This window comes from Lissotriton vulgaris, chromosome 7, assembly GCF_964263255.1.
Source record: "Lissotriton vulgaris chromosome 7, aLisVul1.2, whole genome shotgun sequence".
Lineage (NCBI taxonomy): Eukaryota > Metazoa > Chordata > Amphibia > Caudata > Salamandridae > Lissotriton > Lissotriton vulgaris.
The window spans coordinates 246,944,890-246,965,107 of record NC_141695.1 but is presented as its reverse complement, the minus strand read 5'-3'; the positions used below and the strand labels follow the sequence as shown (position 1 = coordinate 246,965,107).

The following is a 20,218-nucleotide window of genomic DNA, read 5'->3' as shown; positions in this document are numbered from 1 at the left end:
GAGGATTTACTCGAATGCTGAGTGAAACACGAGGGTTTTTAACAGTCTACGAAAACAATCGTAGCTGGGACAGAGACGAAGTGCCGTTGGGAGGGAGTTCCAAGTGGTGGGGGCCATGACCGAGAAACTCAGACCTCCATGCTTTTTCCGTCTGGATTTGGGAACGACAAGTAAATTAAGAGGTGCTGAGCGAAGATCTCTGTGGGGAACATAACGTGTCAGGCAAGAGGAGATAAAGGCAGGGGCTAGATCTGATAAGGCTTTGAAGATAGTACATCCAAGCTTGAAAGTGCAGCGTTTGGTAACAGGGAGCCAATGGAGGCTACGCAGAAAGGGGCTGACGTGCTGATGTTTCGGCTGGTGGAAGATCAGGCGGGCTGCCTGATTCTGCACCAGTTGTAGCCTGTGAAGATGGAATGCTGGGATCCCGACATACAGGGCGTTAGCATAGTCGAGTCTGGAGATAATAAGAGCTAGGATGACAAGAATCAGGGCATCTCTGGTGAGGAACCTGCTGATTTTACGGATCCTCCTTAGATGGAAAAAACAGGATGAGGTGACTGCGTTGATTTGTGGCCTCATAGAGAGGTCGCCAGAGATGACCACCCCCAGACTCTTCACAGTGCTAATAGGACTAGGTGGCGCCCCCAGTGATGAAGACCAAAAAGTGGAATTCCACGGATTAGTGGGACCCCCACCAGTACAAGCTCTGTTTTTGTGGGGTTCAGTTTCAATTGGCTATGAAACATCCACTCTGCGATGCCAAGCATGGTAGACTGAAAGTTGGAACGGGAGGAGGGAAGAGAGTCAATGGGAAAAATTAACTGAAGATCGTCCGCATAGTTGAAAATAGTGACCGGGTTATTACGGAGAGAGGCTAAAAGGGGCTGTATATACAAATTAAACAATAAGGGTGATAGCGCGGAGCCCTGAGGGACCCAGCAGGTTAAAGACGAGTAGGGTGCAGAGAAAGTAGACAGGTGCACCGCCTGAGTCCGGTGGTCCAGGAAGGATCTGAGCCAATCGAGGGCCACCCCCTGGATGCCGGCATTGTTGACACGGTCGATCAAAATTGTATGATCGACCGTGTCAAAGGCCGCCGACAGGTCCAGAAGGACAAGGGCCTGAGAGATGTTATTATCGGCACCTTTCCTAGGGGCATCCATGACGGCCACTATGACCACCTCCGTGGAGTGGAGGGGTCTAAAGCCCGCTTGTTGGGCATCCAGGAAGGAGGAGTCCTCAATAAAGGTGCTCAGGCAGCGGGTGACATATGTCTCCAAGATTTTTCCCAGATAGGGAAGGAGGGAGATAGGCCTCCAACGGCGCTCTGCCTGCCGGAGAGCAAGTTTATCCATTTAAGCTGGTCGGAAAACCACCGCTGAGCGTCATGAGGACGCTTAGCTTTAATGGTTTTGTAAGGGGCAACTTTGTCACAGGCGCATAACAGCCATTCTTCGAGATGGACAGCCTAGTCAGCCACCGAGATCGAGGGTGTGGGGACGGTGGAGGCCAATAAGGCATGAAAATCAGTCAAGCTGGCTTTCTTCCAATTACGAGCGGATAGGTTGTTAATAGGAGGAGGGGGACGGGATATAGAAAGATGAAGAGAGAAAGATATAAAACAATGGTCGGACCAAGGACAGGGAAGTACGGAGGGAGGGGAGATATCAAGATTGGCCGTCCAGACTTGATCTAGAATGTGACCCTTACAATGAGTTGGAATATTGATGTGCTGGTGAAAATTCATACCTGCTAAAAGGTCAGTGAACTTTCGCGGGCGTCGGATGGCCAGTAATTGAAATCTCCGATGATCATGATATTAGCATGATTGATCGTGAGTTGGGAAATGAATTCACTGAAGAGTTGAGAGAAAAGGGGCATGTAGTCGGGGGGCCTGTAAACAAGGACTAAGGATTGGGTTACTAACTATGATATTTTAATGTTCCAAGAAACATGGTGTACCACTTCCCTGCACCTTGAGGGTTATAGCTGCCATAACCAAACCGCAGCCATTCCGGCCATGGGCCGACCAAGTGGGGGCCTATCTATTTGGGTTACGATCACATCAGAAGCTAAAATTGAACCCCTGACGACCAATGATATGAATTTCCAGGCTCTGATTTATATTAATAAGATAAAGGTATGTTTAATTAACTTTTATAATAACGATTTCACAACACATCCAAACACAAATTTTATAAGGTTGTTTGATTTTATTGATGGAATTGTGGATGGGCAAAAGTATGGTAAACTTGATGGCATTTGTGTTGGAGGTGATTTTAATGCTCACATTTATTCTTGAACCCCTCCCTGTAAAAGAGGGGAAGAACTGTTGAGTCATCTAGCCACACGAGACCTAGTCAATGTCTTAGAGTAGGTAAATACTAATGTGAATACAGGACCGGTGGCCACCTATGTTGGGCGTGGGAGTTCAACCACAATAGATTATGTTTTTATATCTTCTCTGCTTGGGGACTGTTGATTGGAGGCTGAGGTTGTCAATACCATACACAGTGACCATAACCCTATTCTGTCCACTTTTAAATCTTTTAAAAAACCGTGTAAACGTAAAGAACCGGGGGCAAAAAAATCTTGTGGCGTCAACGGATAATCTTAGGGTAGCTTGGAAGGGTAGACAATAAGGGCGTCCTAGCCTGTACAATTAAAAAGTACCCTTCATTAGTGTCTGTCTGTTTATCTTGTGATAATTCTGGACATGACATTATCGAGGCTGTGTAGGGCCATAAAACAGGAGATTTCTAAACCCGCCCCAGTAAATAATAATAAAAATCCTAGGTGATTTGACACCTCGTGTTCCAAAGCAAACCGTGATTTACGGGCTGCTCTTAAGGCCGATCCACGGGATCAGCCTTTGGTGAGGAGACTTAGGTCAAGCTACAAGCGCACAGTAAAAACACGAACAGAGGAGCTATTAAAAGATCACTGGGATTCTCTTGCACGCACGGCGGCACTGAGAGATGCCGCTGGATTCTGGGGTGAGGTTAAGAATTTGAGATTGTTTGGATCAAATATCACCTCCATAAACTGCAATACATCAGGGGAGAGGTGGGTAGACCATTTCTCAAGCATTTACGCTGCATCACACCCATTAACTGAAATACATTACCCCTCTACGGCATTGAACATCTCAATAACGGAGATGGAAGATGCAATCTCCCAAAGCGCAAGTAATAAAGCACCTGGTCCAGATGAATTATCCATCAACCAAATTAAATCAGAACCCAATTTTTGTTCACCTTTATTGTGCAAAGTTTTTAATAATTTATCTAACAGCCAAATCCCGGCATCCTGGTCAAACAGCATTATCGTGTCAATCCTTAAGAAAGGAGATAGACTAGACCCTGGCTGTTATCGCCCCACATCCCTAATAGATCACACCTTGAAGATTTTAGTTAGGGTTATTTTTAAGAAGATCAGGATCTGGGCAGAGGAAAATATGATTTTACATCCATGTCAGTTAGGCTTTAGAAGCAATGTGGGGACTGTAGAGCAATGCTTAAATTTAAATTTAATATTGTCTAAATAGACCATTGCCAAAAAATCCCCATTATATTTGGGATTTATGGATTAAAGCTCAGCTTTTGATTTTGTTAATCGTTCCAGCTTATGGTCTGTTTTGCTAAATTATGGGTTAGATGAGTCACTTGTTTATTTTTTAGCCCACCTACATAGTGACTTGAAAGCCCGCGTCCGAATAAATAATGACGGTGAAGTCTCAGTGGACATTTTAATTGGCAGGGGGGTCAGACAAGGCTGTGTTCTGGCCCCCCTGCTTTTTATTCTGTACATAAATGAATTGAGCAACTCTATGTGTAAATTGACTAGTGATGTCCTGAATATTAACAGAAAACCACTTCCCTCACTTCTTTACGCGGATGGTGCGGTCCTTACGGGCCGCACACCCAATGCATTACGCACTTTAATAACAGGCTTGGTTTTATATATGGGCGAGCTTGGTCTATGCACTAATTTTAGCAAATCTTTTATAATGTCCTGTGGCCCAAAAAAGCATAAAATCTGTCATATTGTTTCAGGGAATAATGTTTTAAAAAGCACTTGCACTTTCCCTTACTTAGGTCTGTTGTTCTCAGATTCTGGATCTTGGCAGCCGCATGTTGCCAGTGGGAGGAACAAAATGGGCAAAGCCATCAATTCAATTATTAGCCTCTGCCAACCCAAACACGCCGAGGTTATAATACCACTGCTACAAATTTACAAAACCCAATGTCTACCAACAGGAACCTATGGTGCAGAGGTGTGGGGCTATTCGAATTGTACCAACATACAGTTCGAAGAGAATAGATTCTGTAGGAAGGTTCCGGGGGGGTCATTTCTGCTCCAACTTATGTTTGTCATAGGGAATTGAATCTCCCATATGTAGAGAATTTTATTGGATCTAGGCCCACCTTGTTTTGGTTGAAAATATGGCGGAATCCTGCTGCCTCTTTAACCCGCGAAAGTATAACGGATTGTTTAAAATGTGAGCGGGCTAATCAAATACCCTGGCTCAGAGCAGTAGAGAAAAGCTTAGAAAGTGTGAAGAAGGGGCATCTATTTTCATCACCCCCAACTATTGACTGCTCACATAAGAACCTAGTAAAAAGGGCTTTGTATGACCAGTACAGAAAGGAGAGGGAAATGACCGAGCTTGTAAAGCCTACTATTATAAAGTAATTCCCCCTTCTTGAAACATCTGGTAAATTTAACAATATGCCTCAGGGCTACTTGCGGAAAAAATTGGGCAGATGGAATAGGAGTTTGCTGTTTCGCTTTAGGGACGGGAGCATTAAAAATCTACTCTGCTTCCCATTAGGCTTTGATAAAAATTTGGAAAATGTAAGCTGTCCCTATAATTTAGGTGGTAAACAAAGCCTTTTACACTTTATGTTTTTCTGTGGTTTTTATGTCAAATATACTAAACATTACCTAATTCCATATTTTAGAGTGAATGCCCTGATGGACTTTAACTTAACATTTCGAGATTTGTCGATGCTAGGTACTGATGATGTAATTTTCAGAGTTAGATGCTTTTTCCAATCCGCTGTTCGTTCTCGAGCAACAATGAATATGGTCTAATAAAGTTTGCACTGTTTTTGCATAGTTTGCACTCTTGTATATTTGCACTAGCGACTGTATTTTTGCACATATTACAGTTAATTAGTTTGTGTATTGACTCTATCATAGTATAAGCCTGGCTAAACATATTATACGTTGTATTTTAAAATAATGCCACTGGAAGGCTATTTTATTAAATCAATTGTGCCACCTTTTATCAGCTTTTTAAAGGACTGTTTTTGCTTTTATTAGGATGAATTGTTGTGATGTACCTGTATTTTATGGATGGTTTTTTAAATCCGAATAAAGATCTTTTGACTTTGACTATATTAACATAGTTATGCATACCTAGATCATAGCGTACATCAACATTGTTTTTACTGTTAACAACATTGTAATTCATGCATAGATTAAGGCATACATTAACATTGTTAGTGCCTTCATCAACACTGTTTTCTGCAGATTTTGCACAATATTTTTTTGTTTCTAGCTCAAACAGTTCAAAAGTTACTAAAAAGGGAGCAACTTGTTGGCGCACAGTGGAAGGCTCGTTGTAAAGGTTAACTGGTCACATTTCTGTTGCATATTGTTATATATTAGGTGTTAAACTGGTATTAATGAGGTGCAACCAATGCCAAGATAGTTGTAACAAGAGTAAAAATGACAAAATAATGAAGTAATACTATCACAAAATGTAGCACAGTAAACCACATAATTAGTTTTTTCTTGCTGCATAATTTACTTAGTCCGGCAGCATAATTTGACCCCTGCTGCAAAATTCCACTGGCCCTTTACATAGCCCACTAACAACCACCCTTATACTACAGAGCATATGTTTAATTTCATGTTGATTAAATCTCGCTCTGGAGTGGTCCACACTTCATACATCAAATACGACATTTTCTATCACATGCTCTTCAGTTCAAAAACACAATTCACCCTGACTCTTCACATATCCTTGGCTTTCTTGCGACGTACTACAGCATCCATCATATGGGCTGTGCACATAAGAAGGGAGGTGGTCTACACCCTATGGAAGCAAGTAGCAGACTACTCTATACACCTTCTAGCATGCCATTTTGCACTCTGTGCCTCTACCTTCCATCACATATACAGACCTCAAGGGCACAACAATGACGTCATTGTTTAATTCTCAGATCTCTTCATCAACTCATCCATCCAACACACCCACACCAGCCACTGGCTGATTCTGACCTACCAGATAACTTAAGCTCAAAACAAATAAGAGACAACCCTCCAAACCTCATTAACACACTCAATGTTTTACAAACACTTCAAAGGCTGCATCCTTTACCTTGCCTTATCGACATCATGAATAAAACAATGCAAGCTACCCATGCCCTTGGACTGAACGCTTTGCTATTGTTATCTTACTGCTCAGCAACCAACACCATCCAACCAACAAACTGAGATCAACCCAAAAGAGAAGACCAGACCTTCAGATTCTTTACAGACTTCTCCATAGACAACTTCATGTTCAAACTCATCTCTCACCCATACCAACTACACATGCGATACCAACACCCTTATAACGTAGTTCAACACTTAATTGCAGCACTATGTAAACATCCCTATGCCAACTAAAACAGGCAAGTTCAAGCCAAAAGCTTCAGCAACCTATTACCCTAAATACCTTGCTAAAAAAAAATTCACCCACAGACAGGAAAGAAAATGGTAGAAAAACAGAACTCGCAATGACCTCATAATGCTGAAGCCCCTTCATGCAACATGCAGAGAGCTCATTACACCAGCCAAAGCAAAGTGCTATACCAAAGCCATTAATGAAGCCACCAACAAAAGCATTACACACAAGTGCATCAAGCACTAAATCAAGCCCCTGCCAGACTAATCTATGCCATACTCCACAGACATATACAATGTCATCTGCCTCTTATTCAGTGAAGCACAATGGCAACTTTTGCTTATCCTCTTATGCCCATTCCTTTTCCTAAAAGACCTATCTCTTGCAGGATCTCACCAACATGCTCAACTCTCCCAAAGATATTATAATTATTATAAAGATGATGTATTACTCATATCTTTCCCCAAAGCTCGCCTCCAGGGAATGTGTGTCAGCCCTCTCCATCATTGTAAATATCTCTCTCACTCAAGGTATCTTCCCAGAAGCTCTCAAGACAAGCCAGAACTTCACACTCTTAAAGAACTATGATGAGATCCCCAACTACCTCCCAATCACTCACCTACAAGTCATAAGTAAGATAAATGAAAAAGCATTCCACACTCAACATCAAGCAAGTGATGCAAAATTAAAATTGTATCCATAGTCAGCAAACGATAATTTGGTCGACTTGGACTAGATGAGTTATAATTTTGTTGTCTGTCAGATAAATATCCTCGACATACGAAAAAGCATATGAGTATGCAACACGTGCAGCAAAAGCCCTGGAGCTGTTCTAATACCCCATAGGCAAGCGTGTTCATTTTTTCTGATTTTTGACGGCGGTAAATGCCATCAAGGAGCCAAGTTGTAACTATAGAAACCATTCAATACATCCAGTGTTGTCTTATATTTTTTACGAACTATGCTGTTCACTAGTGCAGACCTGTAGGTGTTCTGTACCTCAAATGAACGACACTGACTATTCAAATTTCAATAATCTGATACAATGCCATATGAACCATCTGGTTGCAATACCGAAAAAAGAGGATTATTCATCGGTGATATGGCGGATTCAATTACCCCTTGATATTCCAATTGAGTCAGAATCTCACATACAGGAGTGTTAGCCTCCCGTCTGATTGGCTATTCCGGTTGTGGTTGTGGCATAGACCATAATGGAATCTCATGTGCCAACGAATCTCAAACGCAACCCACCTGGCCAAAGCCCACTCTGCTGCATAAGCCTTTGCATGTTCCTCAGGGACGTATGGTGAAAAACTCAGTAGTATCACCTTCTCCCCTCTAGAAGCGGCCAAAACAAATGGTGAAGGCCAATACGCCTCTGCCAACAAAATATCATAAGAAGAAGTGAGATTTTCTCAGAAAAAACCTGTAATTGTACGCTTTATATCACCCTCAATTTGGAGAACTATTTTATAGAGTCTATCCTGTAGAGCAACTCGAGCATCTGCTGTTTCTACTCAAACAAATGTATGATGTTGCTCTGGCCTCCAGACAGGGATGCAGTGCCTCCCGCACTATGGTAACCTCCGTTGTGCTGTCGAGCAGAGTCACTGCCCAATTTCCAGTCTAGGAGGAGCGTCCTCACAATCTGAGGCATATTTCACTGTTAAGGCAGCAACTTTCTTCTTTTGATACGGGGGTCCAAACCGAGACAGCCCCTCTTGTTTGGACTTCACGTCAAACTGACGATGTTGATCCCGTCCCTGTTGAGTGGTTGCACCTTTGCCACGATCCTGACGCTCCCCTTCCAACGACTCGAGAGTCTGATGAGTCCTGTAAAGAATGAGGAGAGTAATGATCTAGGACTTTAAATCTATCAGGAGACTTAATTTTCATGCGATCGCGCAAATCAGAAGTTCACCAAGAATATTCGGGTATCGGTGAACCAGCAACACTGCTTTTGTTGTTGCTGCCTGTTTTTTGTTTTTTCAGTTCTTTAGAAAAGAACGGGCGCCTTTCCTTATCAGGCTGGGTCTTCTGTTGAGATTGATTTTGAGGTTGAGGTTGAGTAAAAGGCTTAATTCCATGACTATTGCAGCCTAAGGTCTTATAAGCTTTAGCAAAAATCTTTGGCAATTCGCGGTTTGTCTGCGTCTGCAACAGCCTCCAAGCATTGTGCCACCTGCAACCTCACTGCCTCACCCTAAACATTAGCAAGGATCATATCACAAACAATATCGAACACCCCCACCAGTCTCAATCCCAACTCCAGGGCCACCTCGGCCCCATGTTAATCTTGAACTAGTTTATTCACTGAAGGCCGATGGTCATTGAGGGGGTGTTCAAACACATTGAATAAACTGCTTCAAACACTTTACCCCAAGCGTTACAATCAGCTAACTCTGGAACCAGGCCTTTAGGTAAAATCATTGTCAGGATTCTGTGTTTCTCCACAGGTGTGGTAATTGGAAAAACAGGTTAGAGTTGTCCAAATTATTCAGCAAGCCAATAAGGAAGTTTGTCCTTATTTTGCGGTTGCTTGCCCATTACTGAATTAATCATGATGGGACTGATGATTACGCACCAGGTCCCGGAGGTTGTGCAGCAACGCCAGGTGGTCCCACCTGGAAGTTGCACACCACAAACTGAACAACAGCTCTCTGTATATGTAATATTGAAGTGTGTAATACGTGTAGCTCTGCGACTGGAACTTTAAGATAATTTGGATGTGGGGCATACCCAACCAAAACGGGCCATGTGGCCCCATCAATTGACAAGGGGCCTAAACAAAACCACAGTCACAGGGTGAGGAAGGGTGCCATTAAACCAAATAGTGTGTTGCAAAGCCATTAGCGGTACTTCAAGAGGTTTATAGGGTCTATAATTCTCCAGAAGGGAAGTGGCAGTGTACTCGTGAAACAATGTATCTGTTCCATCGACTGCCGGAAATGTGACCCAAGAATAAAAGAACTCAAAGCGATAAGCTGCTTCCATTTCAACATCAAAAAATAAGTGCAACACCAGCATCAGGGACTCTTTAATAAGTCAAATATGCAGTGAGCGGTGCGCGGTTAGGTGGTGCTTTGGCAACCTCCATAATCAATAGCAGAATAACAACTTATGAGTGTCAGCGCTATAATAGGTAAAAAGAAAAAGAAAGACCTTTTAAAATTCAAGCTTGAAAAACCTATAAAATTTCAAAATATAGTAGGTTACACCATCACAACCGTCTCCGGAAACAGAAGTGAGTGGTTTGTGGACAAGCACAAGAACTACTAAGGCGTCTCACAGATAAGTACCAGACCAAACATTGGCGGCACCATGTTGCGTGGATCTGCACATACATAAACTATGCACAGGAAAACAGGACCTGGGTGTGGAGGGGCTAAGCGTTCCTACTTCCTCAGTGCCCAAAATCCCAGAACCGACTAGCTATAGTGTCTCATTCGTTCTCCTACATAATCGTGAAGCTACAAATGATTAGACAACTCAGAACACAACATTCCAGACTCTCTCAGGAATCGCGGTAGCAAGACGTACCCTTTAGCTCATTCACCTGTACTTATCCACAATAAGAATAGTCATAGTCACTGATATTGTTTAAAATTTTTATTTCAACTATTGTGCTCTATAATGTAGTATACAAGCCACTACCAGCAGCAAAATGAATAAACCTAAAATAGTTAGCATTGTAGCAAGTCCATAGACTAAGGGGAAATCATCGTATAGAGACAGTGGATAAAGCACTATACGGTCTAACCACCCTCCCCCTGACTAGAAGAAGTTTTATAATATAAAAGAAGATCTCTGGGATTTGTCAGCAAACCCCATACCTTATTGCCTAGACTGTAGTTTTTACATCATAGGAACGGCAAAGCTCTTCTTCCTGGAAAGGTCCCTCTGCAAGTGTGGGTTAAACCAACTTGCCATCTCATAATATCAAAGCATGGGTTTCCAGCATCTGCAGCTGTGTAGCATGTAGCCTGATCACTCGAAATTGGCTTGTTGGTCTGGGACAGCAATATGCTGCTGGTGTTGCTGCAGTGCCATCAAGCATATTATGACTTTCCTGACTTCCACACTTTTCATGGTGGTGATCCCATTATGAAAAGGGTGGCAGTCTGAAAAGTAAGAGGGCCCTACGGGCCTCCGATATCCTTGTGCATGGGGGTGTATGTAGGGAGCACATAGAGTGCCTCTCTCAATGGATTCACCACAGTTTGTGTACTGCATGGATTGCAAATTCTCTGCTTTGAAGGCACTTGCTTTGGCACTCCATCGGTGCTGCAGTTTAAAGTCACACTTATGAGCTGCACTGCTGCAGGACCGCCAAAGCTCAGCCCGCCAGACCACAAGGAAACTCGTAATCTGGTGGGCGGCGGGTGAGTTTGGCAGTGTGGGAGTGGGGACCTGGTGTGGCAGCCCACTTCCACACCGCCAAACTTGTAATCATACCCTAAGAATGATTCAATGCCCACTTCGCATTTGGTGTCTAAGTATTCTCTGGTGCATGTGCACCACTGGAATTTTATTCATATGCTATGGCAGAAAAGAACAGACACATTCAGTGCCATGATGTAGAGCCACACTTAAAACAAAAAAGTACACAACTATCACTCCTGTATGTGGCATGGAAGAAATATGTGCCAACACAACCTTTAAGAAAATGCATGCCAGTTTAATGACAGCGCGCTAAAGAGTGATGCCACGCATTAAAGATCCTGATGCATAAAGAATACAAGCAAAGGAACAGTTATGGGGGGCTTCCACCAGCATGCATGTTAAGGCCTAGGGTCAGTCATGATCACAGACAATAGTGGGAATCAAAGTACCCCATCTTACCTAAGTTTAAATGATCAAGGCAAGTTGTAGCAATACGCAAGGCAGCAGTCCCTAATCCACAGTACAGCTGGCACAAGTCACACAAACCTAAGCCTGGTTAAATACAAGACACCGACCATTTGACAGAATCAAAACATGTGTCAGCGCTAACTGAATGTGAATCTGAAGACCACATTATTTTTTAGAAATTATAAGGGAGAACAAAAGAAGACTCGCAGTGGGAGAGTGCATCATTTCGATGTTTATGGAAAAACTGTACAAATAAATAACAGTTTTGAATAATTTTATCATATATAGAATACATAATAACAGAAAAAAGAGTACTATGTTTTGAATACTATATACAGCATCCACCCTAAACTATAAGGTTGGTATATTTGTTTTGGTCTTGGTTCTCCATTTTGATGTTTCAAACTGCACTTAATTGTTTGATGTTTTGCACTACTGTACTAGCCATTTCAGAGTTCTTGGCACCATAGATGGTGTCCAACTCTTATTGGTCTCTATCCAGACCCAGCCCAATTCTGCCAACCAAGATTCAAAGAAAGTCCCCAACCCTCTGAGTCACAGGTGCCTCGTCTCACTGAGGGTGAGATAGCTCCATAACACAAACATTCCATGTGTGATGGACATCTGACTGGTAGAGATGTGAAATGGGGCAATAAGTTGCAGGACATGGGAGAATTGCTAATATTTCAATTCAGATGAGCACTTTGACTACTTTTAAAACATAGTTGAGGAGTGTAGATAATTAAAATCCAATATTTCATTCATTTTCCCATAGCTATTTATCTACTAAAAATGGAGTTAGACAAAAATGACACACACAACAAAAACCAGATTTCCACAGCATGTGCATAGTTGTGTGCTTTTAAGCATGTTACATTTTCCAGATGTAACTGAAGGAAACATCTCCTTTATGTTTATATTCCAGATGTGAAACTTTTGAAGATGTGTAAAACATTGGCACAGGTTTGCAGTTGACTTACTGAAGTTTCAAACCTGAAAATATAAACACAAAAAAAGGTTTTCATTTATGTTAAGCACAGCCATGCAGCCTGTTGTTCCAGGTTATACTTCGTTTTTCTAATTATAGCTGATTTACAAACGTGTAACACATGGCCTATTCAACAAAAAAAAAAAAATGTTTTATTTTTAAGACAGAGCAGATTGAGCAGGGGCCTGATTGCGAAGCCCCGGCATACCATAGGTCAAAAATCAATTGTGGAGAGAATAAAGTAAAATAAAAATGCAGTGGGAAAAAATCATAGCCTTCTGACATCTTCACACTGAGGAGCAGGGTCAACGGAAAACACAGGTTTTATTTTGTATGTTATATTGTATGTTATGTAGGTCCTATATAGGTTTAGCTTTGTGAATTAAGGGGCAGATTTATGAAGGGCTTGCGCCACGTTTACGCCGCAGTTGCGTGACGCAACGGCACGGAAATGTGGCGCATCCCTGCGCCCTATTTACAACGTGACGCATCTAGGAGATGCGTCACGTTGTACAGCACTGCGCCATGAGGTGGTGGTCCTGCGCAGGGGGGGGCGTTCCTGCGCAGGAACGCCTCCTGAAAGTGGCTGAGTGAAATCTATGAGATTTCACTCAGTCACTTTCAGGGCAATGCTGCGTCAAAACCCTGCGCCTGCTTGAAGCAGGCGTAAGGCTTGAGGCAGCATTGAAAGAATAGGCCCACCCAGAGCATTGCTGGAGCTGCGTCGCGCTTGCGACGCAACTCTAGCAATGCGCCACATTTCCGGCACAGATGCGTCACGCATCTGTGCCGTTTTTGCCCCATGGTGCGCCGCATCATAAATGCGGCGCACCATGGGTGGCGTAGCTGTGGCGCACTGTGGCGCATGTTAACTGGCGCATCCCTCGGGATGCGCCAGTTAACATAAATTTGCCCCTAAGTTTACCTTTGCGAATCTGGCCCATTGGCTCCTGTTCTAAAGTTAGACTTCTGGTCTAAGCTTACCTTTGTGACTTGGGGGTGCAGACTTGGTAGGGTTTGGTCTGCCATAAACAATGGACATCCATTTTACCATGTGTAATAGGAACAAGTACGTGCCTTGTGGGTTTTTTGTACACATGGTTTAAACTTGTAAGTACTCTTCCATGTCTTCTTTATGTATATAGGCACACTCTCGATTAAAATTACATAGAGTTACATGCATAGAAGTGGTTTGTTCATGATGTCATTTGTAACGTCACAAGAATTACATCACGTATGTCTTCCATTTAAAAATCTACGTTATTCCTCATCTATTCGAAACAGTTGTACATTATCTGGAAATTGTAGTTTCTAAATACTATACTGTACATTGGTCATAAAAATAAGAACACAGAGTAAAACTTTGTACAGAGAAGCATCAATAGGTTCTAAATGACTTACAACATATATTTTTCTCTGAATCACATTGCAGGTCGAAAAATGTCTTGTACCATTTCACAGCATACGTATGCGGCATGTGAATTCTGGCTACCAAGAGATATTTGATGCTATTCCATTTCCAGATAAAAAGAGGTGAGGAAATATTTTTCACTCCACAAAGACGCTTTCTTTGTCTTTCGGTTTGCCATTATATATTGCGAGGAAGGTTTTTTGTTGTCAGTGGAGTGTAATCCTCTTCAAGTATTAAGAGCACTATTCTTTACTAGGTTCAGTTAGGTCTCAATCATTTTAAGCTGGGCAAAACCATTGGTAGATGTAGAACAGAGCAAACAAGCTTAAGCAGATACTAAAAATACAATACATTTTAATGAAGAAATAGACACCAAAACAACTACAATGAGATAAAGGGAACCAGAGATATGAATTTCTAAATGTTTAAATAAAAATAGTACCAAAAAGTGATAAGCGCCAACAGTGGTCAACTGGTTGAATCAGATGGGTACCCAGGCACGCGTTAAGGCCAATTGTGATGTAGTGCAGGTTGGATATAGAAACTAAGGGTGTGATTACGATGGCGGAAGGCCCGCCACTGGCAGCCATTTTCCCCCCACCACATTACGATGGCGGGGAGAATCACTTTCCGACAGTGGCGGACGCAAAGACCACCCGCCAATCGTACTAATTGCCTGGTGGAGCGGTAAGCATGCCTAATATGGTGGCAGTGCCTAGAAGGCACCCTCTACCAAATTACAATGCTGGCTGTAACCAGCCTTTCCATGGTGGCAAAACAGCCATGGAAAGGCTGCCGGGATTGTTTTTTGGGGGGCCCGTTGCGGGCCGCACTTGTGTTGTGGGGAGGTGGTGGTGCACTGGGGGGTCATTTCCATGCAGTAAGAGGCAGGCACCACGTGGTGCCTGCCATGTAGTGAAGGTAAATGCACTATATGCATTTTTGTCATTGCAGCGGGTGCTGCTGCCATCCACTAGCTTGTGGGTGGGGGAGAATCCCTGACCAATAAGGAAAACATTTCCCCAGGGCAGCCCTACCCACTTTGACATAACTTTCTGGGGGTAGAATATAAGCAATTTCACAATGCACTGCTTTGCAAAAAATAAACATGGCAGAACCTTTTTTCCCCTTGCCAGAGAACTGGGTACCCACCTGGTATGTCTAGGAAAAAGAGAAACTCCTCCTGCAAAAATATATACCAGCATGGGTCAGGGAATGCCCCTGTGAAGCTTGTGCAGATGCTGAGCACATCCCCCAGGCCATCCTTTCAGGAGTAGGTCAATCTTACTCCCACCTAAGGCCCATTTGTTCCCTTTCCTGGGAGGCATTCACACCTCCTAGGTGGAAACGAAACAGGCTTCGAAGAGGCAGCAGCAGATTAACTCAAAAAGGTTACTAGAGGCTTTAAGGCAAGAATAACGTGAATTCCTAAGGCCACCATTTCCTTAATAGTTATATCAAATCCGACTCATTAAAGCGAGTATGAATTAATAAGTGAGAAATGAGTAGTTAAAGTATTTTCCAGCTAATCCCAACCTGGAATTGGTTGTTAAACAAATTATAGTTTAACCCAATGTTAGTCAAGGGGAAAGCCAGTCCTTTAACAGTGAATAAATACTTTAGAGATTTTTCACTTCCAGGGCAGATAAAACTTAATATACCCATGCCCTGCATATTAATATCATGCACCCTGCTATGTGGTCTTCCTTAGGGATGACTTATAGACATTAACAATGAAATGTTTGCCATATCAAAAGAAAGATTTTGACAGGTTGAAATGGCAGTTTGAGAACTGCCCAGATAGGCTGCAGTGCACAGTGGCAGGTCTAAAGACAGGATTTAACTTTTCATTATAGTGGTGGCAGAATAAGTGCTGCAGTCCGCTAGTGAAATTCAATTTACTGACCCTGGTTACACAGGGTACCACATATTATGGACATATAGGTAAAATAAATATGCAACATAGCGATTAGCCAATACTACATGTTTTTAGAGGTCAGAACACATGCAACAGCAGTATAATCAAATATCAGGTGGATGGCTACAAAGAGGGCATTTTCCTTTTTTTTTACTATCTTTGTTAGTTAGTTTACAACCTCGACCCAAACCCGAACAGAGACACAATTTTAATTACATAATTCAGCAGAATGATCCCTTCGGTACAAAGGTGCAGAGCAATTTCATCATATACACAATACAGTTAGTCATGATAGACATAGTTTTGCTAGGCTACAATTTCTCAATATATACCCAAAAACCTACAAGGAAGGTCAGTCCGTCCTAAGTGTTAATTTGTATCAATTGCAACAGTGAATCCCACATCATCATACCTCTTTTGCGTTTGATACAACCTTTATTTTTATATATGGCCACTTCGAGGCTGCATGTTGCGAGCAACCGAGCCCTCCATTGTAGCAACGCCGGTGGGTTCGGGTCCAGCCATGCTGAGGCTATGCTTAGCCGTAAAACGGCCATTGCCACAAAGATCAACCCTTGCATATGTTTTGGACGGCTAACGTTTGCTATGCCCGACATTATCTCCTCCACTGTGATACTCACATTTGTTGGAAATGTTTATGATAAAAAAACGGAAATTTCTGCAATGAAATTTGACAATACATTACATGAAGCAAAAATGTGCACAATATCGGCCTCAAACAATGTGCCATGAGAGTATGTTGTTCCCTATCCGGTCCCCCATTTTGCTATTTTGTTCAGGGTATAGTACAATGAGAAAAAAGTTTTATGAAATTGGGCTTGTAGTTTTATTGACATCAAGCAGGTCTGTGATAATTCATTGGAGTGCAGGGGGGTTTGGGGTGATACTCCTAATTTAGCCCGCCATCTGTTTATCTATGTCATCTGGAAATAGAGAGTTCATAGACTCATATATCTCCCTGATGTTTAGAATAGATGTTTTGCATAAGTTCTCTATAATTTGGAATGTTTGAAATTTTATCCCGCCCCCCCCCTTTTTTGACAGAAAATCTCAAACCTGTAAAAATGCTAAAAAATCTCAATGGCTGACATCGTACTCAACACATAATTCTTCAAAGGTCTTCACCCCAATCAATGAATAAAAGCAGCCAAGCTGCACCATCTCTGCCTGAATCCACCTATCCATGCAACTATCGCAGAAGATCTCTGGAAGGTCATCATTATTGCCAACAGGAGTATAATGAGAGTAACCCCTGAGTCCCAGTAGTTTCCGAACATTACCCTAAACCTTGTATATACCTGAGGTGCTCTTGAATTTAACTTTTTTGAAGTAACTGTCGTTAACATGTCGCCAGAGGCATCCTTCACAGCTCTTCCAAAAAAGAAGTTCTTGCAAAGTAGGTATATTACAGCAGTTGGGTCCTGTAGAGATGAATTCTACACAGTATCTTAATATGGTAGCCCAGTAGTATAGCTTAAAATTGGGCATTGCCAATCCACCTCTATCATTTGGTAATGTTATAAGTCTGAGGGCTCTCTTATATCCCTATATAAACCTGGAGAACATAGACTCAATAGATTTAAATAACTGGGGAGGAAATTCCAAGCAGATTAACCTAAAAAAGTATAAAAATCTAGGTAGAAAAAGCATTTTGACCACATTACATCTGCCACCTATGGTCAAATGTAAATTATTCTGTCTGACCAGTTCTTTTTTTGTTAGCTGGACCAATGGCTCAACATTATTGCTAGCTATATTTTCTACTTTTGCGGTTATGCTAACCCCTAGGTATGTTGCTTTATCTGTGACTCTTACATCCCTCATCCTGATTTTGTCATTAACCACAATCTGAGTTTTGCCTTGATTTAATTTGTGTCTGGAGACTGCTGCGAACCTCAGGGCCTCCTCTTCTCTCAAGTTTAAAGCCCTGATGGGATTGCTGGTGACTAGAGCGATGTCGTCCACATATGCTAGAGTTTTTGTATCGTAGTTGCGTGCTCGAATAGGTGGTATTAGCATATTACTTTCCAGCCTGTAGATGAATGGGTCGATATAAATCGCGAATAGAAGAGGAGAGAAGGGACACCCCTGCCTCGTCTCCCTAGTGATGGCTATTCTTTTAGATAATACCCCGTTAATCATCGAGCTGGCACCTGGATCAACGTATAGCATTTGAATGGCTTTTATAAATCACTCACTAATTCCACAGCATAGCATGGCCGCCCAAAGAAATTTCACCGACACCACGGAGGGATAGCGGTACACCGATCTCTGAGCATAAACGTTTCATGAGAAAGTACCTCTCTTGTCGACCCCCCATTCACAAATATTTATATTTGCAATGCCGAGTACTAACCGGAGGCGCATTACTTTATGTATTGCAGGTTTAAGCGTTGCAGCTCAATTACATTCATGTGAGTTTTTGACTTGGTTTAATATGGGAAATTGGCTTCTTTAATACAATCTTACTTTAACACAAGGCATGCGCGTTTCTAGCACGTTCATAATAATGCCTTTTCGACCACAGTGCACCCTTTTTTCACTCGGTAGCTCCTTGCTTTGATTTGATTAAACTACACAGAGCACACTCACTATGTAAATTGGCGAGCGAGTTTTCAGCATGTCTCAACTTGGTAAGCACGAGTTGGTTAACAACAGTTAACAAACGCCGCACGTCTTAACGACATCAGCACCCATGGTCAGTCACTCCTTGTACATATATTAACCCTGGCGACTTCATACCTAAGGCTGGTAGCAATGCCCTTTTTCTTTTCGTAGAGTATTCCCTGACGAAGGGCCACAAGAGAGCCGAAAATGCATTGGGACACATGAGAACTTAATGTAACTTGCATTGGACGCATTAACCAACGAATTACCAGACGAACATGTTTGTGAAAGTAAAAGCCATGAAATCAATGGATTGTTGAAAATATGATGAACTTTTGGTGTACAAACAGTGATTAAATAATATCTAAGTGAATTAGACTATTTCAGTCATTTGTGCGGTGCCCGGAGGTGCCCTACCCCACGACGGGGTAGCTTTGTAATAGACTTTGAAAATTTCTCATTCCTCAATAGTGCTCTTTCAAACGTCCATATCCTTGTCATGGATTTATTTACTCCACAAACTAAATTTAATTCTAGCGAATTATGGTTCGATAAGACCCTTGGTAGTTTTTCTATTACACAGGCTGACATCAGGGAGTTCGATATAAGCATATAGTCTAGCCGTGCGTGTCGGGAGTGCGGATAAGAGTAATATATGAATCCCTGGTCCCCAGAATGTTTTAAGTGCCAACCATCAATCAACCCATGTAACACCACATATCTCTCAGTGCCTGGAAAACTTTCGGCTTCCTACCTTGGTATTTCCGTATTTGGCATTTGCCAGGAGACCAGTCTCCTGGCAAATGTAAGTTAAGATCCCCACACACTATCAAAGGGCCAATGAGCCAGTTTGTTAGCAAGACTAACCAAAACATCCCGGGTCATCGCTGACATTGCCATAGATAGTACATAATGTCATTTAACTTTCCCAATTGTCACAGTGACATTTGGTGATTGCCCATCGTCCGAATTTATTGGCCAGAATGGCCACTCCCCTGGTTCGCACCCCCTGTGTTGACGCTGTGATAAGCCGATACCCAAGTGATTTAAGCAAATACTGTTGTGAGCCCTCGATGTGGGTCTCTTGTAGACATATAATGTGAGCCCCAGTCATCTATAATCCTACAGCTACTTTCAGTCTTTTCATTACATCATTAAGGCCACATATATTAATCAAAACAATTTTTATATAGCCATGATAATGTTTGTTCACCCCATCCATCCTTAACTATAGTAGTATCCTTTAAATCTAACCATAGTTGCACTTCTCTGATAATTCTCTTTTCGTATTGGACCCCCCCATCCTGCACCTTTCAAATACACCTTGTGTCTGAAAAAAACCCTTGGTCTTGCCCTCCCTCCTTCCCACCCCCCACCATTATCTAAGCCGCCATTATCTTCCCTCATGACCACAAACAACACACAACTTGCCCTGGTTATTTCCCCATCTTCACCCTTGTCCCCGCTGAAGTGAAAAAAATAATGTTCATAATTACACCATACAGAGGTATCCAAATGTTACAACAAATAGTCCGTCATATCGAGAGAGACTATGGATTACTCTCAGAGGCCCATGTTTTCCCTGCAACGATTTCCTTCAATGCCTGCTCTGCTTGTATCTCTGAGGTTAAAAACAGGGTTCGTACTTGTGAGACTACTTTCAGTTAGATATTGTGCGGTTCTTGGTTTTAACAGGAAGAGACCTTCCTTATTAAAAATTTCCTTTCTAGGTTCTCT

The 20,218-nt window shown here is 42.3% G+C and overlaps 1 protein-coding gene across 1 annotated transcript in view; it reads left to right on the top strand.

The window, feature by feature from the left end:
- The window catches only part of LOC147701304 (putative methyltransferase DDB_G0268948), a 197,203-nt gene that overhangs the window by 163,541 nt on the left and 13,444 nt on the right, over nucleotides 1-20,218 (top strand). Inside the window, exon 4 of the mRNA XM_086928618.1 lies at nucleotides 13,957-14,057. Within this exon, the coding sequence (XP_086784744.1) occupies nucleotides 13,957-14,057 (101 nt within the window). The remainder of the gene's footprint in view (nucleotides 1-13,956; nucleotides 14,058-20,218) is intronic.